Genomic DNA, 27,192 nt, shown 5'->3' with positions numbered 1-27,192 from the left:
AATTTCTGAGCGCTTAGCCAGGAGTAACCCCTGAGCATCAAACGGGTGTGGCCCGAAAAACCAAAAAATAAAATAAAATGAAATAAAATGGACAGATGGGGGTTGAAGCGGTGGAACGGTGGCGCAGCGGTAGGACATTTGCCTTGCACGCGACTGATCTAGGATGAACCGCAGTTCCATCCCCCTGCGTCCCATATGATCTCCCTAACCAGGAGCAGTTTCTGAGCGCATAGCCAGGAGTAATCCCTGAGTGTTACCGGGTGTGGCCTCCTCAAAAAATGGGCAGAAAACAATGGAACAGCTTCTTGAACTTAAAGGAATAAAAATGCACTTGTCAATTCAAATTATCCTAACAAAAATACCCTTTAGAAAAGAGATTGAAGTGTCTTCAGATGAAGAATGAGGAAATTTGCTTATTACATTAGAAGGAGATATGCTTTAAATATAAAATCATAAATATGTGGAAAGTAAAATTAAAAAATGTGGCATGCAAATCATTAGTATACTAAACTGGTATTAAATGTCAGAGAGAGTAGACTTACTAAATATATTATAGTGTCAGAGAAAGGATAACAGATTTTATTATCTGTTCTTTACATTTTCATAGGAGGGCCCGGAGAGATAGCACAGTGGTGTTTGCCTTGCAAACAGCTCATCCAGGACCTAAGGTGGTTGGTTCGAATCCCGGCATCCCATATGGTCCCCCGTGCCTGGCAGGTGCTATTTCTGAGCAGATAGCCAGGAACCCCTGAGCACTGCCGGGTGTGGCCCAAAAACCAAATAAATAAATAAATAAATAAATAAATTTTCATAGGAATGAGGGAAAAGAAGAACAAATTAAGGGGCCAGAGAGATAGTATGGAGGTAAGGCATTCGGTGGTTTGAATTCCGGCATTCCATATGGTTCCCTGAGCTGCCAGGAGTGATTTCTGAGCGTAGAGCCAGGAGTAACCCCTGGATGTGACCCAAAAACCAAATACCAAAAACAAAAAACAAAAAACAAAAAAAAAAGAAGAAGAACAAATTAATCTTGAAATTGAAAGGGGAGAAAGAAAGATAATTGAATGATAACAGAGATAATTGAACAAAGAATGAATGTAATAAGAAACTCAAAGACAAGTAGAGACATTAAACAAGGCAAAGACTGGGTCATAGAAAACATCTGGACAAAGTATAACTCCCAGGAAAACAAAAAAGAAGAAAATTCAAGTTTCCAGTATTATTATAGATCATACAGATGTAAAAGGGTAAATAAAAGCATTTTCTTTGGTTTTGCTTTTACGCTTCACCTGGTGGTGCTCAGGGTTTACTCCTGGCTTTGCACTCATTCCTTGTGGGGCTGGTGGAACCAATTGGGATGCTGTGGATTAAATCCAAGTCAGCACCATGTAGGCAAGTGCATGTCTACTGTACTCTCTCGTTGGCCCCAATAAAGGAATATAGGAATATTTAAAATAAATAAAATAAAATAATAAATTATTTAAAATAAATTTGTGCCAACAAATATGAGCATTTGGGTGAAATAGACACATTTATCTCTCTCACTCACCTCTCTCACTCTCTCTCTCATTCAACTCTCTCTCACTCTCTCTCTTTCACTCTCTTTGGTTTTGGGTCCATACCTAGCAATGCTCAGGGGCTACTATCCTGGATCTGTGCTTAGAAATCAATCCTGATGGGCTCAGAGGATCATATGGAATGCCAGATATTTGTTTCCTAAGCACTGGTGAGACACATACCTTAGCAGAGCTAAGAGAGAGCTGTATATGGTTCTCTCTCTCTCTCTCTCTCTCTCTCTCTCTCTCTCTCTCTCTCTCTCTCTCTCTCTCTCTCTCTCTCTCAAAAAATTCTCCCAAAGATATTTACTGAACTCAGAAAAAATAAAGAAATGGGAAGTCTGAATAGCCCTATATTTGAAAAAGGTATTCAATTTTTTTCATTAAAAGTATTTTCTGGGAGCTGGAGAAATATCATGGAGGTACACAAGGATGGTGGTTCAAATCCCAGCATCCCATATGGTCCCCCGAGTCTGCCAGGAGCAATTTCTGAATGTAAAGCCAGGAGTAACCCCTGAGCACTGCTGGGTGTGACCCAAAAAACAAAACAAAACAAAAAAATTTCTGGGGCCAGACAGGCAGTTCCGTGGGCTAAATATACACCCTCTATGCAGTTGACACTATTCTGATACTTTTTTTTCTTTTTTTTTAGTCTGATTATTGATACTATATCTCCAGATCATTATTTATTTATTTCACTGATTTCTCTTTATATTTAAGGATAGACTCATGTCAATCTTCCATTTTCAGAAAAAAACAGAGAGGAAGAGATACTTCTGGATTCATTTTATGACTTGGGATGCACTTACATGCAAATCTGACAAGATTTGTGAAAGATTCCACATTTATGTTTCTTGGGAATGTAAGTGTAAAAATCTTCCAAGTAGTCGCAATTCAGGTTTGCACTGTGTGCAAAGAGTGACTGAGCTGATGCAAGTGGTTCAGACAGTTTATTTGACATTTGGAGATCTGTGTAATTTTCTACATCGACAAGGATAAGGGAAAAACATGAACATTCCAGCAAATACAAATGACATTTGATAAGATTTACTGTTTATAAGTTAAAAATAAACTAAAAGTTAGGAACTAGGGAGATAGTACTCACTTGCTGCTGTGATGTGCCCAGCCCTGGTGGTGCCTGACACCATGGAGTTCCTTAAACACCGCAGGATGCAGCCTGAACACCCCCAGCACTGCCAGGTGGCTCAAATAATCCTGGGTCTGGCAAGATCCATACAGCAAGGAATCCTCAAGCCCTGGCTCTGCACCCCTGGCCTGATTGGCCAAGGATCTCCAGGAGGGGGTCCACAGATCTCCACTGATCTCCTGCTGGCTACCCCCAGATATATGAAGTTGTACATATTTATATATAAAAATTATGCATATTTATACATTATATATTATATGCACATCTATACACATATGTATATATATGATTTCCAATCCTAGACTATGCTGCCTCTGTCCTTTTGTAAAAACATCTCCTTCACTCTGTCATGAATGGCAGTCTTCCCCTCTGCATTACCCCGACTCTGTAACTTGCCTCAGAGCCACCCAAACTGCAGGTTTCTGTAGCCATAGGTCATTTTCTTACAGGGCCATACTTTTGTCCTCTCCTTTCTTGTCAGTTTTCTCATCTATACCAGACACATTTTTGTTTTTGTTTGTGTTTGGGCCACACTAGGTGACACTCAGGGGTTACTCCTAGCTATGTGCTCAGAAATCACTCCTGGCCTGGGGGATCATACGAGGATGATGGGATCAAACCTTGGTCTGTCCTAGGCTAGCACTTGCAAGGCAGACACCTTACCTCTAGCGCCACCACTATGGCCCGAGACACATTTTCAATTTGGAACATTAGCTTCAAGATCCTAATTGAGGACATGAAATCCTACTCATTGGCACCATTCAGGCGTCAGCTGTTCACAGGATTTTTTCTGAAACATCTTGTATGGAAACATTCAAGAGTGTAAGATTTCTTCTGGAAATCTTTACATGGCAAGTGTTGCTATTTTTTTTCTTTTGCCATGAAGCTCATTCCTGTTGCTCATGATACTGGATCTTGGTACACCTTCAATGATCCATAGTCACCAACTCTAAGAACGATCTCAGATTTCTAACTTCTCAGTTTTTCTGCCTCAGAAACTTTCCTTTTTAAAAATTCTTTGCTGATTTTTCTAAAAAAACATCAGGGGTAATATATAGTGCTGTGGCGCATTAGAGCATGACCCACAGCAATGCTTAGGAAGTCGGTGAGGATATTCATGGGTGGAGGTCAAATCCAAGAACCCTGGCATGCAGAATATGTGTTTCACCCTTTGAAGTTACTCTTTATTTTTTCCTCATGTCTTTTTAGATCTTCATTAGCATAAATGGCTTGTCCTTTTTGTCTGTTTGTTTGTTTGTTCTGGGGCCATACCTGATGACACTCAGGGGTTACTCCTGTATCTACACTCAGAAATTACTCCTGAGGAGTCCAAGAGATAGCACAGTGGTAGGACGTTTGCCTTGCATGCAGCCAACCCAGGACAGACCTGGATTTGGTTCCCCAGTATCTCATGTAATTCACTGCCAGGAGCAATTTCTGAGCGCAGAGCCAGGAGTGACACCTAAGAGCTGCCGGGCGTGGCCCAAAAACCAAAAAAATAAATAAATAAATTATTCCTGACAGGCTCAGGGTTACCATTTGGAATGCCAGGTAATAAAACCCAGTTAAGCAGCATGCAAGGCAAATGCCTTACTCACTGTGCTATCACTCTGGTTGCAAGGCTTGTTTGTTTGTTTGTTTGTTTTTGGGTCACACCTGGTGACACTCAGGGATTACTCCTGGCTCTGCACTCAGAAATCACCCCTGGCAGGCTCAGGGGACCATGGGATGCCAGGATTCGAACCACTGTGAGTCCTGGGTTGACCTCTTGCAAGGAAACGCCCTACCACTGTGCTCTTTGACCCCTATGCTTGTTCTTTTTATATAAAAAAAAAATTATTTTTGTTTTGGAGCCACATTTAGCAATGCTCTGGAGTTACTCATGGTTCTGTCTCAGGGGTAACTCCTAGAAGTGTTCGGGTACCATTGGAGGTGCTTGAAATCAACCCAGGCCTGCCATGTGCAAGGCAAACACCCACCTGCTTTACTATCTCTCTGACCCAGTTAGTTTGTCCTTGAAGAACAGATAAGAGCACTGAACAAGAGGCCTGAATGGCAGATCCCTGTTACATTTATCTTCAGGAGTGAAACATTGAGCTAATACATTTTCTTGGCTTCTGGAAGCCATTCTGAAAACAGCTTCATTTTTTTTATTTAAAAAAAAAAACAATTATTTTTATTTTATTTTGGGGGAGGTCACACCCCCGGCAGTGCTCAGGGGTTACTCCTGGCTGTACACTCATAAATCACTCCTGGCAGGCTTGGGGGACTATATGAGATGCCAGGATTTGAATCACCATCCTTCTGCATGCAAGGCAAAAATGCCTTACCTCCATGCTATCTCTCTGGCCCATGTTGTGTTTGTGCCCGTGCATGTTTGTGCTTCTTATTCTCTGTGGTGTCACCCAGTGTTTCATTTGATAGTTTGATCTTAACCTGGACTTCTGCAACTGTATGTATTATCAGGACATCAACTATCTACTACCTGTGCAACACAGAGGGGACTATTAATTTTAATATGTCTCTAAGTTACTTAGCCTAGACTTATCTAATATACCGTATTTTCCAGTGTATAAGATGACTTTTTAACCCATGAAAAACTTCTTAAAAGTCAATGGTCATCTTATACGCCAGTATACTCCAGCTTCAGGGACGAGTGATCTGCCCCCTCTTACCACCGCATCCCATCCAGCTGCCAGGCGTCATCACTCAGTCCTCTGCTTGTTCTGATTAATCAAAAAGAACACTCAGAGGAGCTGAGTTACTAAGCGCTGCATCCCATCCAGCCTCCGGGTGTCATCACTGTTATGCGGCTTTCCGGTGTTCAAATCCTATATTTTAGCAGGAAAAGTAGGGGATCGTTTTATATGCCTAGTCGTTTTATACGCCAGAAAACAGTATTGACTTAGGAGTCAGTAAGTCTTAATATTTTCACTCACAATTGAGACTTCTGTGATTTAACAAGTGTGAATGTGAGAGAGGAGTTCCAGAGCTCTTAGTATGACCCATACGAAAATACATCTTCATTGCCATCTTCTCCAAAGTTGTTTCTAAAGCATTGATCTTGGGCTCTTCCTCCACTAGAGCAAAAAGAGTGAAGACAATTGATGTAGAGATTTTTTTGTTTTGTTTTGGTGTCTTGTTTATTGTTTGTTTTGTTTGTTTTTAATTTAATTTTATTTAAACACCTTGATTACATACATGATTGTGTTTGGGTTTCAGTCATGTAAAGAACGCCACCCATCACCAGTGCAACATTCCCACCACCAATGTCCCAAGTCTCCCTCCTCCCCACCTAACCCCTGCCTGTACTTTAAACAGGCTCTCCATTTCCCTCATACATTCTCATTATTAGGAAAGTTCAGAATGTAGTTATTTCTCTAGTTAAACTCATCACTCTTTGTGGTGAGCTTCCTGTGGTGAGCTGGAACTTCCAGCTCTTTTCTCTTTTGTGTCTAAAAATTATTATTGCAAGAATGTCTTTCATTTTTCTTAAAACCCATAGATGAGTGAGACCATTCTGTGTTTTTCTCTCTCTCTCTGGCTTATTTCACTCAGCATAATAGATTCCGTGTACATCCATGTATAGGAAAATTTCATGACTTCATCTCTCCTGACAGCTGCATAATATTCCATTGTGTATATGTACCACAGTTTCTTTAGCCATTCATCTGTTGAAGGGCATCTTGGTTGTTTCCAGAGTCTTGCTATGGTAAATAGTGCTCCGATGAATATGGGTGTAAGGAAGGGGTTTTTGTACTGTATTTTTGTGTTCTTAGGGTATATTCCTAGGAGTGGTATAGCTGGATCATATGGGAGCTCGATTTCAAGTTTTTGGAGGAATCTCCATATCGCTTTCCATAAAGGTTGAACTAGATGGCATTCCCACCAGCAGTGGATAAGAGTTCCTTTCTCTCCACATCCCCGCCAACACTGTTTATTCTCATTCTTTGTGATGTGTGCCATTCTCTGTGGTGTGAGGTGGTATCTCATCATTGTTTTGATTTGCATCTCCCTGATGATTAGTAATGTGGAGCACTTTTTCATGTGTCTTTTGGCCATTTGTATTTCTTTTTTGTCAAAGTGTCTGTTCATTTCTTCTCCCCATTTTTTGATGGGATTAGATGTTTTTTTCTTGTAAAGTTCTGTCAGTGCCTTGTATATTTTGGAGATTAGCCCCTTATCTGATGGGTATTGGGTGAATAGTTTCTCCCACTCAGTGGGTGGCTCTTGTATCCTGGGCACTATTTCCTTTGAGGTGCAGAAGCTTCTCAGCTTAATATATTCCCATCTGTTAATCTCTGCTTTCACTTGCTTGGAGAGTGCAGTTTCCTCCTTGAAGATGCCTGTAATGTCCTGGAGTGTCTTGCCTATGTGCTGTTCTATATATCTTATGGTTTTGGGGCTGATATCGAGGTCTTTAATCCATTTGGATTTTACCTTCGTACATGATGATAGCTGGGGGTCTAAGTTCAATTTTTTGCAAGCAGCTATCCAATTGTGCCAACACCACTTGTTGAAGAGGCTTTCCCTGCTCCATTTTAGGGTTTCCTGCTCCTTTATCAAAAATTAGTTGATTGTATGTCTGGGGAAAATTTTCTGAGTATTCAAGCCTATTCCACTGATCTGAGGGCCTGTCCTTATTCCAATACCATGCTGTTTTGATAACTATTGCTTTGTAGTACAGTTTAAAGTTGGGGAAAGTAATTCCTCCCATATTCTTTTTCCCAATGATTGCTTTGGCTATTCGAGGGTGTTTATTGTTCCAAATGAATTTCAAAAGTGTCTGATCCACTTCTTTGAAGAATGTCATGGGTATCTTTAGAGGGATAGCATTAAATCTGTATAATGCCTTGGGGAGTATTGCCATTTTGATGATGTTAATCCTGCCAATCCACGAGCAGGGTATGCATTTCCATTTCCGCGTGTCCTCTCTTATTTCTTGGAGCAGAGTTTTATAGTTTTCTCTGTATAGGTCCTTCACATTTTTAGTCAAGTTGATTCCTAGATATTTGAGTTTGTGTGGCACTATTGTGAATGGGGTTGTTTTCTTAATGTCCATTTCTTCCTTATTACTGTTGGTGTATAGAAAGGCCATTGATTTTTGTGTGTTAATTTTGTAGCCTGCCACCTTGCTATATGAGTCTATTGTTTCTAGAAGCTTTTTGGTAGAGTCTTTAGGGTTTTCTAAGTAGAGTATCATGTCATCTGCAAACAGTGAGAGCTTGACTTCTTCCTTTCCTATCTGGATTCCCTTGATATCTTTTTCTTGCCTAATCGCTATAGCAAGTACTTCCAGTGCTATGTTGAATAGGAGTGGTGAGAGAGGACAGCCTTGTCTTGTACCAGAATTTAGAGGGAAGGCTTTTAGTTTTTCTCCGTTGAGGATAATATTTGCCGTTGGCTTGTGGTAGATGGCTTCAACTAGATTGAGAAAGGTTCCTTCCATTCCCATCTTGCTGAGAGTTTTGATCAAGAATGGGTGTTGGACCTTATCAAATGCTTTCTCTGCATCTATTGATATGATCATGTGGTTTTTATTTTTCTTGTTATTGATGTTGTGTATGATGTTGATAGATTTACGGATGTTAAACCAGCCTTGCATTCCTGGGATGAAACCTACTTGATCATAGTGGATGATCTTCTTTTTTTTTTTTTTTGGTTTTTGGGTCACACCCGGCGATGCTCAGGGGTTACTCCTGGCTGTCTGCTCAGAAATAGCTCCTGGCAGGCACGGGGGACCATATGGGACACCGGGATTCGAACCAACCACCTTTGGTCCTGGATTGGCTGCTTGCAAGGCAAACACCGCTGTGCTATCTCTCCGGGCCCGGATGATCTTCTTAATGAGGCATTGAATCCTATTTGCCAGGATTTTGTTGAGGATCTTTGCATCTGCATTCATCAGCGATATTGGTCTGTAATTTTCTTTTTTTGTAGCATCTCTGTCTGGTTTAGGTATCAAGGTGATGTTGGCTTCATAAAAGCTATTTGGAAGTGTTTCCGTTTGTTCAATTTCATGAAAGAGTCTTGCCAGGATTGGTAGTAGTTCCTCTTGGAAAGTTTGAAAGAATTCATTAGTGAATCCATCTGGGCCTGGGCTTTTGTTTTTCGGCAGACCTTTGATTACCATTCTAATTTCATCAATGGTGATGGGGTTGTTTAGATATGCTACATCCTCTTCCTTCAACCGTGGAAGATTATAAGAGTCCAAGAATTTATCCATTTCTTCCAGGTTCTCATTTTTAGTGGCGTAGAGTTTTTCAAAGTAGTTTCTGATTACCCTCTGAATCTCTTTCATATCAGTAGTGATCTCTCCTTTTTCATTCCTAATACGAGTTATCAAGTTTCTCTCTCTCTCTCTCTTTCTTTGTTAGGTTTGCCAGTGGTCTATCAATCTTGTTTATTTTTTCAAAGAACCAACTTCTGCTTTCGTTGATCTTTTGGATTGTTTTTTGGGTTTCCACTTCATTGATTTCTGCTCTCAGCTTTGTTATTTCCTTCTGTCTTCCTATTTTTGGGTCCTTTTGTTGAGCATTTTCTAGTTCTATTAGCTGTGTCATTAGGCTACTCAGGTAAGCTCCTTCTTCCTTCCTGATGTGTGCTTGCAAAGCTATAAATTTTCCTCTCAGTACTGCTTTTGCTGTGTCCCATAAGTTCTGATAGTTTGTGTCTTGATTGTCATTTGTTTCCAGGAACCTTTTGATTTCCTCCTTGATTTCATCTCGGACCCACTGGTTATTGAGTATGAGGCTGTTTAACTTCCAGGTGTTAAAGTTTTTCTTCTGAGTCCCTTTGGAATTCACAAATAATTTCAGAGCCTTGTGGTCAGCAAAGGCAGTCTGCAAAATTTCTATCCTCTTGATCTTATGGAGGTATGTTTTATGTGCCAGCATGTAGTCTATCCTGGAGAATGTCCCATGTACATTGGAGAAGAATGTGTATCCAGGTTTCTGGGGGTGGAGTGTCCTATATATATCCACTAAGCCTCTTTCTTCCAATTCTCTCCTCAGGTCTAGTATATTCTTGTTGGGTTTCAGTCTGGTTGACCTATCCAGTGTTGACAAAGCCGTGTTGAGGTCCCCCACAATTATTGTGTTGTTATTGATATTTTTCAGATTTGTCAACAGTTGTATTAAATATTTTGCTGGCCCCTCATTCGGTGCATATATGTTTAGGAGAGTTATTTCTTCCTGCTCTACATACCCCTTGATTAATATAAAATGTCCATCTTTGTCCCTTACAACCTTCCTGAGTATAAAGTTTGCATTATCTGATATTAGTATGGCCACTCCAGCTTTTTTATGGGTGTTGTTTGCTTGGATAATTTTTCTCCAGCCTTTTATTTTGAGTCTATGTTTGTTCTGACTATTCAGGTGCGTTTCTTGTAGGCAGCAGAAGGTTGGATTGAGTTTTTTGATCCATTTAGCCACTCTGTGTCTCTTGACAGGTACATTTAGTCCATTGACATTGAGAGAAAGAATTGTCCTGGGATTTAAGTCCATCTTTATATCGAAATTTGGTGTGTCTCTTGGTTAGTCTTGTCTTAAATTAGGTCTTTCAGTTTTTCTCTTAAGACTGGTTTGGAGTCTGTAAAGTTTCTGAGCTGCTTTTTGTCTGTGAAACCATGTATTCTTCCGTCAAATCGGAAAGTGAGTTTTGCTGGGTATAGTATTCTGGGTGAAGCATTCATTTCATTCAGTCTTGTCACAATATCCCACCACTGCTTTCTGGCATTGAGTGTTTCTGGTGACAGGTCTGCTGTAAATCTCAAGGACGCTTGCTTGAACGTAATTTCCCCTTTTGATCTTGCTGTTTTCAGAATTCTGTCTCTATCTGTGGGATTTGTCATTGTGACTAGGATGTGTCTTGGGGTGTTTTTTTTTGGGGTCTCTTTTGGTTGGTACTCTTCGAGCATGTAGGATTTGATCACCTATATTCTTTAGCTCTGGAAGTTTCTCTTTAATGATGTTCTTGACCATTGATTCTTCCTGGGAGTTTTCTTCCTGGGTCTCTGGGACTCCAATGATTCTTAAGTTGTTTCTGTTGATCTTATCATAGACTTCTATTTTCATCTGTTCCCATTCTTTGACTAATTTTTCCGTTGTCTGCTCATTTGCTTTAAGTTTTTTGTCCAATCTCTCCTGCTGTATGGAATTGTTATGTATCTCATCTTCCACAGCACCAAGTCTATTCTCAGCTTCTGATACCCTGTCCCAGAGCTTATCCATTTTGTCATTCACTTCGTTTACTGACTTTTTCAGGCCTGTTAATTGATATGTTATTTCAGTTTGGAGTTTTGTGATTTCTGTCTTCATATTTTCTTGGTTCTTATTAGTGTTCTGTTCAACTCGATTCATGGTTTCTTTGAGTTCTTTGAGCATATTCCATATTGCTAGTCTAAAGTCCTTATCTGAGAGGTTGATTAGTTGGTTGGCCATTATCTGGTCATCAGAATTGTCCTCTTCATTCTCTATGTCTGATGCTGGCCTGCGTTGTTTCCCCATTGTCACACTTGTATTTTGGGTTTTTCTACGTGTTGTGGTGGTATTCATTGGCTATATGATGTAGGCAGCACACTTCTCTGGCTCCGCCCTTTCTGGATAGGCTGACTTGTCTCTAAGGGAGGGGAGTCCTCCGTGGGTGAAGCCTCACACTGGATCAAATCTTAGGCCCAAGCATTCAACGGAGAAGACAGTCCGAAGAGGAATGCTTGCTTCTGTGTTATAGCTCAGTTCTTAGTGTGATTTTTTCTTCTTGTTACGATGGTGTTCTTTTCTTAGAAAGAGCGCATGGCGAAGCGGAGCAGCCGTGCTCTGCTGGAGCGTCTTTTGCCCCACTCCCAAGAGTTTCACGCAAGAGGACAGTAGAGAAACATTTACAAGGAGCACTCACAGTTGGGCTTCACTGGGCGGGTGCAGATTCGTGGCTTTTCCCTGCCTGATGTCCCAAACAGGGCAGCTGGCTTCTGCGAAAGCCCGCCGGTTTTCATGTTCTGGAGACCCGCCCTTGTTTGTTTTGTTTTTGCCCCACCTGGCGGTGCTCAGGGGTTAGTCCTGGCTCTGCACTCAGAAATCACTCCTAGCGGGCTCAGGGGACCATATGAGATGAGATGCCAGGAATAGAATTTGGGTTGGCCGCGAGCAAAGCAAATGCCCTACCCACTGTGCTATCCCTCTGACCCTGATGTAGAGATTTAGAAGCAGTTTTAAAAAAATTTAAAAAATTTAAAAAAGCTTAAAGGAAGCTAGAGAAAGGGCTCACTAGAGTGGAATCCACACTTTGCCTGGAGAGCTTCAGGTTTGATTTCCTCTTTTGTTTGTTTGCTTATTTGTTTTGTTTTTGGGCCATACCCCTCAGTGCTCAGGAATCATTCCTGGTGGGGCTGGGGGATTTTGTGGGGTACTGGGAATCAAAGCCAGGCAAACACCCCACCTACTGTACTATCAGTTTGACTGAAAGGTGGAACCATTTTACTTTGAACAACAGCTATATCATAAGAATCCCCCCTAAACTTTTTTATTTTTGAATTGTACTTCTTTAGAGGCGGCCTTCCAAGCAGTGCCCAGGTTACCTGGGGAGCCCTTCCAGCAAGTCTTAGTGAACCAGGATCTTTGGTTGAATGCTGGGGCCCAAGTAGCCAATGCTGCGTAGGCTCTTGGGTGCCAGCGAACCCTCTGTACTATCTCCTGAGCCCTCCTAAGGCTGTTCTGTTGAAATTTTTTTTTTTTTGGCCACACCCGTTTGACTCTCAGGGGTTACTCCTGGCTATGCGCTCAGAAGTCGCCCCTGGCTTGGGGGGACCATATGGGACACCGGGGGATCGAACTGAGGTCCGTCCTATGCTAGCGCTTGCAAGGCAGACACTTTACCTCTAGCGCCACCTTCCCGGCCCCTGAAATTTTGCCTTTCACAAAAAAGGCTTTTATGGGGGCTGGAGAGATAGCACAGCAGTAGGTTGTTTGCCTTGCATGCGGTCGACCTAGGACTGACAGTGGTTTGATTCCAGGTATCCCGTTTAGTCCCCCAATCCTGCCAGGAGTGATTTCTGAGTGCAGAGCCCCAAGCACACCTGAGCACCCCGGGTGTGACCCTAAAATAAATAAAGCAAAGCAACAACAACAAATACTTTTATGGAAGCAGATGAGTATTTCAGATGAAGGGAGTTCCAGTTCCATTGGAACCCGCAGAGACTTAGGACCTACATCTGCAGATGCTGCGTTACAGCTTAGGGCATGTTTGAAATCAGGGAGATGGAGTCTAAATGGGCAAATGATTTAGGATGGCAGATTCCTGCTTCCTTTTCCACCTGGGATTCCCCCACCTGAGTCAGGACAAGCTTCCTCCCCCTGTTCGGCTGGCTGTGTTGGAGCAGGTGCTTCCAGAGTGGGTGTAGTGGGCTGTGTGCCCTCCCCACCACCACCACCACCACAGGGTGATGGGAGAAGGTGGTACTGGAGAAGTTCAGGGTGCCCGCACCAGACCTGGAAGCCCCAAGGTCCTCCTGGAGCTGAATTGTGCTTCCCGCTTAAATATGGGGCTGGTTTCCAAAGGAAAGAACTGGCAGGTCCCCTACCCACTGTCCTCCAGTAACATACACCAGAGGAGGAAATGTTGCTTCCTAGTCTCTCTGTTTCCTTCCTGAAACAGATTTAGCCTCATTCTCTGACACCTCTGAGCCTTTCCCACAAGGCAAGGTCTATTGTTTAACCTCAAATGGTCAAGAATAAAAAATGTGCAATATACTCGTTGCAGGGACTAAAAATTTATTTTGGGAGGGGGCCATACTTGGTGGTGCTTTGGGCTTACTCCTTGCTCTGTACTCAGGAATCACTCCTGGTGGTACTCATGGGACCATATGGGATGCTGGGGAATGAACCCTGGGTTGGTTGCATGCAAGGCAAATGCCCTACTGCTCTGCTATCACTCTGGCCCCAGTTCCAGTGATTTTTATCATTTGTTGTTCCCTTACTACGTAGGCTGAAAACTTTTTAAGAGGCCGTAGAGATTTTCTTTGTCTTTCAGTTTTTATTCCACACCCAATAGTGCTAAGGGCTTACTCCCGAATCTACATTCAGGGATCCCTCCTAAATGGGGCTCAGGGTACTATATTGAATCCAGGTTGGTCATGTGCAAGACGAACTCCCTACCTGCTGTACTATCTCTCCAGCCCTGGATGTGTTTATTTCTTAGTGGTTTTACTTCTCTCCTCTGGATTTATTACTTTCTTTTTTTTTTTTTTTTTTGGTTTTTGGGCCACACCCGTTTGACGCTCAGGGGTTACTCCTGGCTATGTGCTCAGAAATCGCCCCTGGCTTGGGGGGACCATATGGGACGCCGGGGGATCGAACCGCGGTCCTTCCTTGGCTAGCGCTTGCAAGGCAGACACCTTACCTCCAGCGCCACCTACCCGGCCCCCGGATTTATTACTTTCATGTCAAAATGTAATCAACATCTTATCATTATTGTTTTTATTTTTGTTTTTTTTTTGTTTGGTTTTTGGGTCACACCCGGCAGCACTCAGGGGTTACTCCTGGCTTTATGCTCAGAAATGGCTCCTGGCAGGCTTGGGGGACCATATGGGATGCTGGGATTTGAACTACTGTCCTTCTGCATGGAAGGCAAACGCCTTACCTCCATGCTATCTCTCCGGCCCCAACATCTTATCATTATTATGAATATAATTATTTTACCATAATTATCTATATATTTACAATCGTCTTTTGGGGGGGCACACCCAGTGATGCTCAGGGGTTACTCCTGACTATGTGCTCAGAAATTGCTCTTGGCTAGGGGACCATATGGGATGCTGGGGATCGAACTGAGGTCCATTCTGGGTCAGCTGCATGCAAGGCAAATGCGCTACCACTGCACTATTGCTTTGGCCTCTTATTTACAATTTTTTTTAAAAAAGAAAATCCAGTGTAGGGGCTAGAGCGGTGCATTGCTGCATGCAAGGCAATTGCCCTATTTATTCTGTCTTTCCGGACCCCCGAGGACATGCTTTATATGGATCCCTGGACAATGAGGTGAAAGTGACCCCCGCAAACACCACCTGATGTATTCCCATTCTTGGAATACAGGAATGGAGAGTCTAGAGCCAGGCTGTTAGGGCATTTGCGGAGACAGATGAAAGCCTCTTATATATCACCTGGGTTTAAAGGAAAGATTTAAAAAATTGATGTAGGGGCTAAAGAGATCATTACTTTACACACATTTACAGTGTGCTTGCTTTGAAAGGTAGATGAGTTCCATCCCTGATGGCCCATTAATGGTTTCTCAAGCTCCACTAGGAGTGACCCCTAAATGCAGTGACAGAAGTAATCCAGAGCACAGCTGGATATCACTCAATACCTCAACCAAAATAAGATAAAACTAATTTTATTTATTTATTTATTTGGTTTTTGGACCACACCTGGTGATGCTCAGAGGTTACTCCTGGCTATATGCACAGATACCGCTCCTGGGTACCATATGGGATGTTCGAGATCGAACCCAGGTCCATCCTGGGTCAGCCAGATGCAAGGCAAACGCGCTATCGCTCTGGCCCCCTGATTTTATATTTTTTTATAGTCTTTGTTTCTTTTTTTTCATATGTCATTCTCATAGATCACAAAAATGCTTTTGGAAACATGTATTCTTTGGGATCTGGTAGAATACAGAGAAAAGGGCACATCAAATTTGAGGTCTGGGGCCAGAGAGATAGCATGGAGGTAAGGCATTTGCCTTTCATGCAGAAGGTCGGTGGTTCGAATCCCGGCATCTCATATGGTCCCCTGAGCCTGCCAGGAGCGATTTCTGAGCATAGAGCCAGGAGTAACCCCTGAACGCTGCCGGGTGTGACCCAAAAACAAAAACAAAAAAATTTGAGGAGGTCTAACTTAGAGTGGGATTAGATGGATTTCAGAAAGAATTGACCTGCACCAGGGCTGATTCTTTGGCCTCCACAGACTGGCAGGGTAGCAGGGCCCCAGGATCAAGAGAGCAGTTTGAGACAAGCATCTAGCCCCCAGGGAGAGAGCCTGGGACATACACCCCAGCCTCTCTGTCCCTATTCAGTTCTGTCTGCCCAGCCCTGTGCCTCCTGCAGGCAGTGGAGGGTGCACCTTGGCAGGGTCAGATTCCCTCAGCCTCTCAAGGACGCAAGGCAGGAACACTGGAGCCAGCTGGGGCCTACAACCCTCCTCCTCCCTTAGACTGCAGTCCTTCATCAGTCTTTGCCCAGAAGCTGTAGTGAAATCTCTTACTCAACAGTTTAATATTAGTGTCTCTCAGGTGAACACTTGTATTATAGATTGTTATCTCAGGAGGTGATTTTTTTTTCAGGCAACTATGTCTAAACTTGTAGATATGTTGCTTATTTAAAATTACTGAAGTTTCCCAGGCCTTTAACATAAAAAGACTCTCACTTTTTTAGGCAGGGTTGGGCCACAGCTGGCAGTGCCCAGGTTTATTCCTGTGTCTGTGCTCAGGGCTCACTCCTCATGGTGTTTGGGGGACTCTATGTGGTGCTAGAGACTCAAACCCAGGTGGTCCATGAACAAGGCAAATGGTTTTCCTGCTGGACTATGATTCCATCCCCTCACGTTTTATAATATACGTATGTTAACAATATTTCTTATTGTGTCAAATTCATATAACATAAAAATTGATCATTTAACTCTGTGTGTGTGTGTGTGTCTGTGTGTTTTGGACCACACCAGACAGTACTGGGGGCTACACCAGCTATGGCTCTGGAGTTGCTCTTTGAGGTAGTTGGGGGACCAGGCAGTGCCAAGAAGCAAACCTAGGGCTCCTGCTTACAAAGTGTCATCTCCCAGCACCATTTATTTCAGCCTTTCCCCTCCTTGGTGATGTCATAGATCAAACCCAGGTCCTCATGCAGGCAAAGCAAGTGCTCTTTCCTGCTGAGCCACACTCTCAGCCCTCATTAAACTGTTCACGTGGACTTAGCAACATTCACATTGTCGTACCACCAGTATTTGCTTTATCTCCAGCTTTGTCATCTTCCACAAACTGAAGCTGTCCCCTCTACCCCTTGCTCAATAAACTGTCATTCCACTTTATTTTCACAAGTGTAACTATTCCTGAGATATCAATCAAGTCACAGTATTTGTCTTTTTGTGCCTCAACACAAAATGTCTTCAAGGTCTCTCCACATTGTCGAATGTCCATCCTGTTCCAGTCCTGTCATATTTGAGTGTATGGAGAACATCCCATTTTATTCCCATCTTTTCATCTCTGGATAAGCTTAGGTGGCATCATAGGCATTTGAGAATGTTGGTTTTTTTCTTGATTATGTTTTTATCCAGACATTTCTTCTCTTTTAGATGTTCAGGTTGATGTCTTAGGGTAGGACAATGTAGGTTAGGAAAACTGAGACATGAGAGTGGAGATGGGCTTGAGCAGGAGGTATCACTGAGATAAAGCAGGGAGTGAACAGTATTTAAATAGATGGGAAATGGGACTGTAGAGATAATACTGTCAGTAAGACACTTGTCTTGCTTGCTATCAGCCTTGGTTCGATTATTGGCACCCATATAGTACCCTAATCCCTGAGGAGTAAACCTTGAGCACTGTTGGCTGTGGCCCAACAACAAAAAGAAAGAAAGAAAAGAAACTGCTCCCTAATCCTCCAGGTGGGAGCTGATAGATCTCTGATTGAACTGTTTATCATAACAGCAATAAGATGAAATTTAAAAAAAATACACTGAAATTTGGTCTGAAAAATTTGGTCTGTTGGAATCAGACTCTGAAAAGCTGTATTATAAAGGGTTCTTGGGTAGGTCCTCTCAGTCTTTAACATATTCATATCTCAATGCTTTTCCATAAAAGTATGGACCTCTGCAAGGTTATGATGGTCAGAGTGTTTCTGTGTGTGGGTGCCAGTGACTGGGGGCCCAGCACATTTTGGGAAAATAGAACAAAGATCAGTGAACTGCTTATTCGCAGAAACTATTGCAAATCCCCTCCATAGTATGGTTCTCCTTGGTCCATTGTGGGAATCACACCAGATTTAGAGGTAGCTGCCAGGGCTGGAGAAGTAGTACAGAAGTAGAAGTAAGGGTGCCTTGCATGTAGCAACCTGTGGCATCCCAAGCCTAGCCAAGGACTGATCCCTGAGTACAGAGATAGGAGTAAGCCCAGAGCACTACTGGGTGTGGCCCCAAAACAAATAAACATAAAACTGGTAGCTGCCAAGGGCCTTAGGCAGAAAAATTAAAGCATGAAGGGAAATAAAAACCACTGCAGATTTTTAGAATCAGTTTCTCTCTCTGGTTCCTTCTTTTCTTTTTTCTCCCATCCTCTCTTCTCCTTATCTCTCATTGAAAGGGAAGTCCACATATCCCTTCTAAAGTTACTGCTCAGGTTCTCAGCAAGGGTTTATAGTCTTCTAAGTAGGGTAGATACTTGGAGATAGGCATTGAGTAGCTGAGAAGAGTAAAGGAGAGACTAAGTGATACTGTCAGCCATTGACAAGAACGGAGAATAGGGTACAGAGAATGTGGGTTAGAGGGTCACCTTATGATTGATTAGTCTGGCTGCTCGAGCTGTATTTGAAGTCTGGTGGAAAATTGGTTTACCGTTAGATTTGATTTATGTTGAATCAAATGTTGATTCAACATAAATTGTTGAATTCATGATAGATAAAGCCTGTAAATTTTGTGAGTGTGTGTGTGTGTGTGTGTGTGTGTGTGTGTGTGTGTGTGTGTGTGAGAAGCACTTCCACCTTGCTGCCCGGAGGTTAAGCCAAAGATAAAATCTATATAAAACTATGACCTCCAGACCTTTGAGCGCTCTTCCAGCCTCCAGATCTTAGATAGATAGATAGATAGATAGATAGATAGATAGATATTATGATTAATTTTTTTACTTCTATTAAAATACAGGGCTAGAGGGGACAGGGAAATAATATAGCAGGTAGGGCACTTTCCTTGCATGCAGCCAACCTCCTGCTTTATCCCATAAGATCCCCTGAGCCCCACTCCTTCAACACAGAGTCAGGAGTATACCCTTAGCACAGTCAGGTGTGTCCTGCCAAACCAAACCAAATCAAAACCAATCCCCCCCAAAATACTCCACTCAAATGCCTACGTTTCCACCTGTGATGTGGACTTTCAAATCTCTTCACCTCTAGAGAAGCCTACATTCTCTCTCAAACACATCTGTCTTTTCTTTCTCTCGCTGTGTCTCTCTACTCTAAATCTCAAAATAAAGCAATTTACCTCAATAAAAAACCAAAACACACCCAAAATACTGGACTAGGGGCTGAAGAGATAGCACAGAGGTAAGGCATTCGCCTTGCATGTGGCTGACCTAATGGACCTGGGTTTGATTCCTGGCATCCCATATGTTCCCCGAGCCTGCCAGGAGCAATTTCTGAGCTCAGAGCTAGGAATAACCCCTGAGCGCCACTGGGTGTGGCCCAAAAACCAAACCAAACCAAAACAAACAAACAAACAGAACCAGAGAGATAGTAGAGGATCTAAGGCACTTGTCTTACATCTGACTGCAGGCATGACAATGGTTCAAACCCCAGCACTGCATGTGGTTCCTCTTCCCCTCAGCTCTGCCAGGTATGGGCCTCCAAAAAATATGCACACTGAATTTTTTATAAGCATGTAAAATCATCAGTAGAATACATATCCATAATAATAATAATAATAATAATAATATGATTACATATTGAAATGAAAAGGATAAACCCAGTAGAGAAAACATAACCTAAAAATAAACATCTAGGGCTGGAGGGGTAGTATAGCAGGTAAGATACTTACCTTCCACACTACCTGGGTTTGATCTCTGGTACCCTATACAGTCACCCAAGCCCACCAAGAGTAATTCAAGTGCTGAATTCCACTGATGTGGCTCAACCTCCCCCCCCCAATTAAATAAATGAAAATAAAATAAACATATCTACACCCTAGGGGCTAGGAGGACATCTGTACGGCTTCTCACACATCTTTTAATTCTTTTTTTTTTTTTTTTTTTTTTTGGTTTTTGGGCCACACCCGGTAATGCTCAGGGGTTACTCCTGGCTATGCGCTCAGAAGTTGCTCCTGGCTTGGGGGACCATATGGGACACCGGGGGATCGAACCGCGGTCCGTCCAAGGCTAGCGCAGGCAAGGCAGGCACCTTACCTTTAGCGCTACCGCCCGGCCCCATCTTTTAATTCTTAAGTGGCTGACTTTAAAGGGTTGGCCAGTTTTACTGGCTGAAAAGTGAAGAGCAAAGATTGTATCTCAGTCTAGAAGAGAGGAAAATAATACTGTAAACCCCTTTCTTTTTTGGGTAGTGGTTTGAGCCACACACACCAGTACTTAGGGGTTACTCCTGGCTCAGTGCTCAGAAATTGCTCCTAGGGCCTGAGCACAGATGTAGGGTATTTATCTTGCACGTGGCGGACCCAAAACAGACCCAGGTTCTAGACATCTCATATGGTTCCCTGAGCCTCCCAGGAGTAATTTCTGAGAGCAAAGTCAGGAGTAACCCCTGAGTGCTGCCGGGTGTGGCCCAAAAACAAAAAAAAAAAAAAGGAAAGAAAGAAATTGCTCTTACTAACAGGCTGGGGACATGGGATGCTGGGGATCAAACCTAAGCTGGTTATGGGTTAGCTGCGTGCAAGGCAAATGCCCTACTGCTGTGCTATTGCCTTGGCCCATTAAACCCTTTCAATAAATACTAGGCTCAGAGCTATAATACACTGGGTAAGACATTTGTCTTGTCCACACCAACTCATGTTCAATCCCCTGCACCCCGTTTGGGTCTCCTGAGCCTGCCAGAAGTAAGATCTGAGCACAGCTGGGGTGGCTTAAAAACCAAAAAACGGGGCCCAGAGAGATAGCACAGCGGCATTTGCCTTGCAAGCAGCCGATCCAAGACCAAAGGTGATTGGTTCAAATCCCGGTGTCCCATATGGTCCCCCGTGCCTGCCAGGAGCTATTTCTGAGCAGACAGCCAGGAGTAACCCCTGAGCATCACCGGGTGTGGCCAAAAAAAAAAAAAAAAAACTGGACAAAATTAAAAAAAATTATGTTGAGTTGAGGTGCACATGCCAAGATGATGAGGGGGAATGGTACAAAAATTATTGGTTTATTTTGGACTGTATCCAAAATGAAATAAAATACAGACATTTGTAAGGCATAAAAAAGAAAAGGACATGGATTGATAAAAGGGTTGAGAAATATTCATGACACATCTAAGCATTGATGATAAAATCTCGGTGGTGGCTCAACTATTGGAGATTTTCACAATTGGTATCAAAGAACCAAAGGGAAGTGAAAAGAAAACAGAAACCCACATAACTTTTACGGAAGTGATGTCTATAGTGAAAGGAGATGAAACTGGATTCTAGAGTCTATTGCCCAGTGATCTGGGGCAGCCCCTGGCCTCTGCACTGCCGTCTTGTCTCTAGTGATGACCCCTGTTTCTTGTTCATGGTGAGCCCGATCCATGCCCACCTGGGAGCTGTGATCATCACTGTGCCTTTGACAGAAGAGCATGAAGGAGCATCCAAGAGTTTGAACCAAAATATTTCAATGACATTGACATAAGCTAGAAGGTAAAACTATTTCTGGAGGAGAGATGGCTAATGTTGGTTTTCAGAGAAGATGTAGAGATTTTGCCACAGTTTCTTTTTTTGGGGAGTGGTTTGGGGAGCCACACCCGGTGGTGCTCAGGGTTTACTCCTGGCAATCTGCTCAGAAATAGCTCCTGGCAGGCATGGGGGACCATATGGGATGCCAGGATTCAAACCAACCATCTTGGATCCTGGGTCGGCTGCTTGCAAGGCAAACACCGCTGTACTATCTCTCCGGCCTCCCAGTTTCTTTTTTTAATTAATAAATTTTAATTGATCACCGTGAGATATAATCACAAAGCTGTTCGTGACTGAGTTTCAGTCATACAATGTTCCAACACCCATCATCCCTTCACAGTTTCATTTTTGGTTTGGCTAATTTCTGTAACTCACCAAACCTTTGACTGCTTTTTATAAGCTAGGCAATGCTTTAAATCAGTCAAAAAGTTCTTCCTTCACAGGGTTCTATGGTCTATCCAGAAGGGTTTGGAGAATTAACTCCTGTGGGTCTTACACACAGACACAAGTTGTCAGACTTGGTGCCACTGAAACTGTTTTTTCCAAACTCTGTGTTCTCTCAAGCCCATCTGTGTTCTCATTTCCTCCGCTGTCCTTTTAACTTCCATCTGGAGTTGGTGGAACAGCTTATATAAGCTTATTTCTGATTAAGTTTCAAAATATTTGACCAGACCTCCGAAAAGGCCTGAGACATACAAATATTGATTGCTTTCCCCCCAGTGGACACAGAGTAAGAGAGGAAAAGTGGACTGGGATAAAATTTAGGGTATTCCGTGTAAGACAGAGCACACTGCCAGCTGCTCTCTGGCCTCCCACTCAAATCCTGTCATCTCGCCAGGCGTGACTTCAGCCCTTTGGGGGCGCGTGCTGCTCTGTGATTACACCCTCATTCCAAGGGAGGTCAGCAAGTGAGGATTCGTGGGGCCAGACACCCCTCTGCTTCTGAGTCATTCTTGTGTAGAGCAGAAAAGGTTCCCAGAAGAAGAACCTTAACTCTTTCCTCTCACAAAGATTGTTCCTCATTGTTGCAGGCCAGTCATCTCGAGAGGTCATAACTTCTTTTTTTTTTGTTTTGTGTTTTTTGGGGTGTTTGTTTGTTTGTTTGTTTAGGTCACACCCAGTGGTGCTCAGGGGTTACTCCTGGCTCTGCACTCAGAAGTCACTCCTGGCAGGCTCAGGGGACCATATGAGATGCCGAGATTCAAACCAGGGTCAGTCCTGTATTGGCTTCGTGCAATGCAAACGCCTTATGCTAAGCTATCACTCCGTCCCTGAGTTCATCATTTCTTGACATCTTAAGTTTTCTGAATGTCTGAGTGTGCAAAGGGGTTGAATACAATGTGGTACAAGAAGGAAAATAACATTTGCCTTGAATTACTTTAATAATGTATAGATGACTAAGGTCTGTCACATATTCTGTTTGGTTTTTGGGTGATACCCAGCAGTGCTCAGGGCTCTGCACTCAGAAATGAATCCTGGTAATGCTCCAAGGACCATATGTGGTGGCAAGGATCAAACCCAGGCTGGCTGTGTAACAGCAGCTTACCCGCTGTAACACCTCTCCAGCCCCCAGATATTGTTTGCTTTAAACAAAACATTTGACACTCCACCCTATAGGGAAATGTGATGAAATTGCAACTTTGGTTCTGGAAAAGAGCCAGAAAATCAAGACCTCAGAGCTCAGAGCCCATAAAAAGTTACTGTGGAAAAATTCTAGTTACTGCCCCAAGCCTCTTCTTCTCTCCCTCTCCCTCCCCTCCCTTCTCTCTTCTCCCTCTCCTCCTCTTCTCCCTTCTCATCTTCTCCCTTTCTCCCCTCCTCTCCCATTCTCTTTTCTCTTCTCTCTTTACCCCTCTACCCCCTTTACTCCTTTCTCTTCCCCTCTGGCCCCTTCCTTCCACTCCCCTCCCTTTTTCTTTTGGTTATAAACTGGGAGTATTACATTTGGTTGTGGCCCTTGCACACATTTGAGAGATGTTGCTGGTGTGCAGCTTAGGTGCTGTCCACACTGGAGTTAAACACTTGGCTGTGGCACTCTGGGTCTCACTCACACTTGGTTGCACACATGTGCTTGCACTCATTTTAATAGTGCTAATGCTCAGTTTAGCTGCAGTCCTTGTGGGGGCCGCACACTTGATAGCGATGCTTGAGCCCTTGGTTGCCAGGGCTGGAGATTGCACATTTGTGTTACTGGGAATGTCAAAGGACATTAAGCAGTGCCAGGGTCAGACTCTCCGCCTCACATGGGCAAGGCTGAGGCTTGCTGCTGAGTGTGCCCAGGCATCCAGGCTTCTCTGAACAGAAAGCAGCTCCTGATTTGGGACAGTTGCTCACTCTTGTCTAGAAGCATCTCTGTGTAGCCTTTTTGAGGAGTTATTGGGCCACACAGGTAGTGCTGAGAGGCAGGAAAGGGATCTGCATGTGACTGTGTTTGGGGGCCCTGTGGTTGCTGGGCATTGAATCTGAGTCCCCCTCATTTAAATCATGTGCTCCATTCATTTGAGTCATCTCTCCCGGCCAAGTCAAACCAATTGTTTTTAATTTATTTTTGGTACCAGCTTGAACCTAGAAGTTACATATGTAAGGCAAATGCTCGGCTGCTTAGTCATATTCCTGGCCAGCCTTTTTCTCCTTACAGCCTTTTTTGCTCTGTGTGTGTTTGTGTGTGTGTGTGAGTTTGTATGTGTGTGTGCATTTGTGTGTGTGTGCAATCGTGCATGTATGTTGTGGCTCTTTGAGAGTTCTTAGGGGCTCGAACAGTGTCAGGGGTCAAGCCCAGGGCTTTGTACACGCAGAAATGTGACTCAGTCACTTGACCCACATCTTTATCCACTATGGGGTATTTTCAGTATTCATTGGCTTTAAGGCTCATACTACAGTTTTTCAGAAGTTAGTAGCCAAGAGAATCCCATACTGAATCCTGGGTGAGGAGATCCTTGATTTTTAACAGATATGTCTTCTGACTTACTGACCTCCCTGTGTGATGGGGCCTGGGGAGGGCTCAATGGCAGCAGGTACTGACCTTGCCAGTATAAGTTTCTACATCAGTCCTCAGAGACACCTCCATGTGCCAAGGCTTGTTCCAGCTCTTCTGTCTGGGACCCCAGTGCCCAGAGGAAAGGTGCAGTCTTTCTTGCCCAGCTAGGTGTGGTAGGGGCACTGCAATGAAAGCATGCAGACTGAAGAGGGCACAGCAGATGAGTGTGGCCTTGGTGCAGGCACTGCAGATAAAGTGTATAGTCCTTGGTTAGCACCATAACCTGATGTCAGTCCTGGTCTAGTGACCATACTGAGAGCTCAAGCACTATAGTCAGTCCAATGCACCTCCCATCAGCATACCAGAAACACAGGGGAAGGTGGAAATGGGTGCAGAAGTTGTGATTAAAGAAATAAGTAGGGGGCCAGAGTGTTAGCACAGCAGTGTTTGCCTTGCATGCTGCCGACTCGGGACGGACTCAAGTTTGATCTCCAGCATCTCATATGGTCCCCCTGAACACTGTTGCATGTGGTCCAAAATCAAACAAACAAACAAACAAAAAAGGTGCCAGAGTGATTTCACAGTGGTTGGGCATTTGCCTTGCAAATAGATGACCTGGATGGACGCGGGTTTGATCGTTGGCATCCCATATGGTCCCCTGAGTCTGCCAGGAATAAACCCTGTGTGCTGCCAGATATGGCCCAAAAAACAAAAAGGAAAATAAAAAGAAATAAGTAGGGGGACTAGAGAGCTGACAGCAGCAGGTAAGACACGTACTTGTCTTTCACACTGCTGACCCAGTTTTGATCCCTTGCACCATATGTGGTCCCCTGAGCTCTGCCAGATGTCAGAATTAGGAATAAGGACTGAATACCTCTGGGTGTGGCCCAAAATTTAAAAATAAATAAGTGTTTTTAGATCACTCCCCAAAACAACTTATTTTTATAGCTTTGGCATGTTTATAAGTATCTTTATTCTTTTTTTTTTTTTTTTTTTTTTTTTTTTTTTGGTTTTTGGGCCACACCCTGTGACGCTCAGGGGTTACTCCTGGCTATGCACTCAGAAGTTGCTCCTGGCTTCTTGGGGGACCATATGGGACGCCGGGGGATCGAACCGAGGTCCGTCCTAGGCTAGCGCAGGCAAGGCAGACACCTTACCTCCAGCGCCACCGCCCGGCCCCCGAATCTTTATTCTTATTCTTGATCGTTTTCAAAGATAAAGATGTACGTGATTGTATATTAGGTATTTATGCTCTTGCATTTCTTCTGACCTTTCTCTGCAGGTGTGGGCCATGGAGGCAGGCTCAGTGGTTCGAGCCATCTTTGACTTCTGCCCCAGCGTATCAGAAGAACTGCCGCTCTTTGTGGGCGATATTATAGAGGTGTTGGCTGTTGTGGATGAATTTTGGCTCCTGGGAAAGAAAGAGGATGTTACAGGTAAGAGACTCTAATACTTTAGATTATGGGTGGGATGCCAACCCTCCCTTTTTTCCATCTTAAAAATAGAAGTTAAGGACCAAGGATGTGGCTCAACAATAGAGCACACACCTTACCTGTGTATGATGCCCTGGGTTCCACCCCTGGATCTGAAGGGGCTGGAGAAAGAACTCAGTGAGCTAAAGATGCATTTGCATGCAGGGGCCTAGGTTTGATCCCTGCTATTACATATGATCCTGTGAGTACTGTCAGCCCCATTCTAGAAACTAGCTGGGAGTAGCCACTGAGCACTGCAGGGTGTGGCTCAAAAAGAAAGAAAAAAGAAAAAGCAGCCAAATGGGAAGCCTAAGTCTTTGGACTCAGAATGGTTTTAAGTTTCTCTTATCTATTCAGATTGTGGTTCCTGCCATCCTGAAGGGGATGTCTGTTCTCACACCCCACCCCCTGTGCTCCTTCAAGAAGTTGGCGAGATTCCATGCCAGCTGCTGCCTCCCAGCTTTCTCTTCGCCTTCGCCTTCTCTTCCAGGTCTTTATTCATGGTGTTCAGCACCATTAATTCTCTGATGAAAATATACATTCTACTCGTCAGACCTCAGGCCTCCCTGCAGCTTGCCATTGTTTTTTGTGATCAGTTTTGTTGTTTTGTTTTTTGAGGCCACACCCAAGGAGTGTTTCCAGCTCTGGGATAACTCTAGGCAGTGCTTGGTGGATCATGTGGTACTGGGTTGCAAATCAGTTTTTCCACGTGCAGAGCGTGTGCTCAGTCTTCTGAGCTTTCTCTTTGTGGTCCTCACTATCAGCTTTATCTCCGAGTTACTCTCCAACTTGCTTTTTCTGGCTGCTTCCTGTTAAACTTTTCTCTATCTTGCTGCCTCTCTCTCTTCTCTTTCTTCCCCTCTCTCCTTTTCCTTCCTTCCTTCCTTCCTTCCTTCCTTCCTTCCTTCCTTCCTTCCTTCCTTCCTTCCTTCCTTCCTTCCTTCCTTCCTTCCTTCCTTCCTTTTTTTCTTTTTCAGCAGATGCACTTAGGGAATACTCCTGGCTTTGTGCTCAGAAATCGCCCCTGGCAGGCTCAGGAGACCATATGGGATGTCAAGATTCGAAACCAGGGTCCGTCCTGGGTTGGCTTCGTGCAAGTCAAACACCATATCTCTGTGCTATCGCGCGACCCCTATTTTTTCCTTCCTTCCTTCCTTCCTTCCTTCCTTCCTTCCTTCCTTCCTTCCTTCCCTCCTTCCTTCCTTCCTTCCTTCCTGCCTTCCTTCCTTCCGTCCTCCTTCCTTCCTTCCTTCCTTCTTCCTTCCTTCCTTCCTTCCTTCCTTCCTTCCTTCCTTCCTTCCTTCCTTCCTTCCTTCCTTCCTTCCTTCCTTCCTTCCTTCCTCCTCTCCTCTTTTTCTTTCTCTCTCTCTTTCTGTTTTTTTTTTTTTTTTTTGGTCATACCTGGTAGTGGTTATGTAGGATGCCAGGGATAAAACCTGCA

At 43.6% G+C, this 27,192-nt stretch overlaps 1 protein-coding gene across 1 annotated transcript in view; it reads left to right on the top strand.

Annotated features, from left to right (window-relative positions):
- Positions 1-27,192, top strand: part of DNMBP (dynamin binding protein) — a 142,499-nt gene that overhangs the window by 28,857 nt on the left and 86,450 nt on the right. The window contains exon 2 of the mRNA XM_049790793.1: positions 25,562-25,715. Within this exon, the coding sequence (XP_049646750.1) occupies positions 25,571-25,715 (145 nt within the window). The 5' untranslated portion in view covers positions 25,562-25,570. The remainder of the gene's footprint in view (positions 1-25,561; positions 25,716-27,192) is intronic.

The sequence above is a fragment of the Suncus etruscus genome, chromosome 17, assembly GCF_024139225.1.
Source record: "Suncus etruscus isolate mSunEtr1 chromosome 17, mSunEtr1.pri.cur, whole genome shotgun sequence".
In the NCBI taxonomy this organism is placed as follows: Eukaryota; Metazoa; Chordata; class Mammalia; order Eulipotyphla; family Soricidae; genus Suncus; species Suncus etruscus.
Note: the sequence above shows the minus strand (reverse complement) of the source record. Positions and strands in the feature narration are given on the sequence as shown.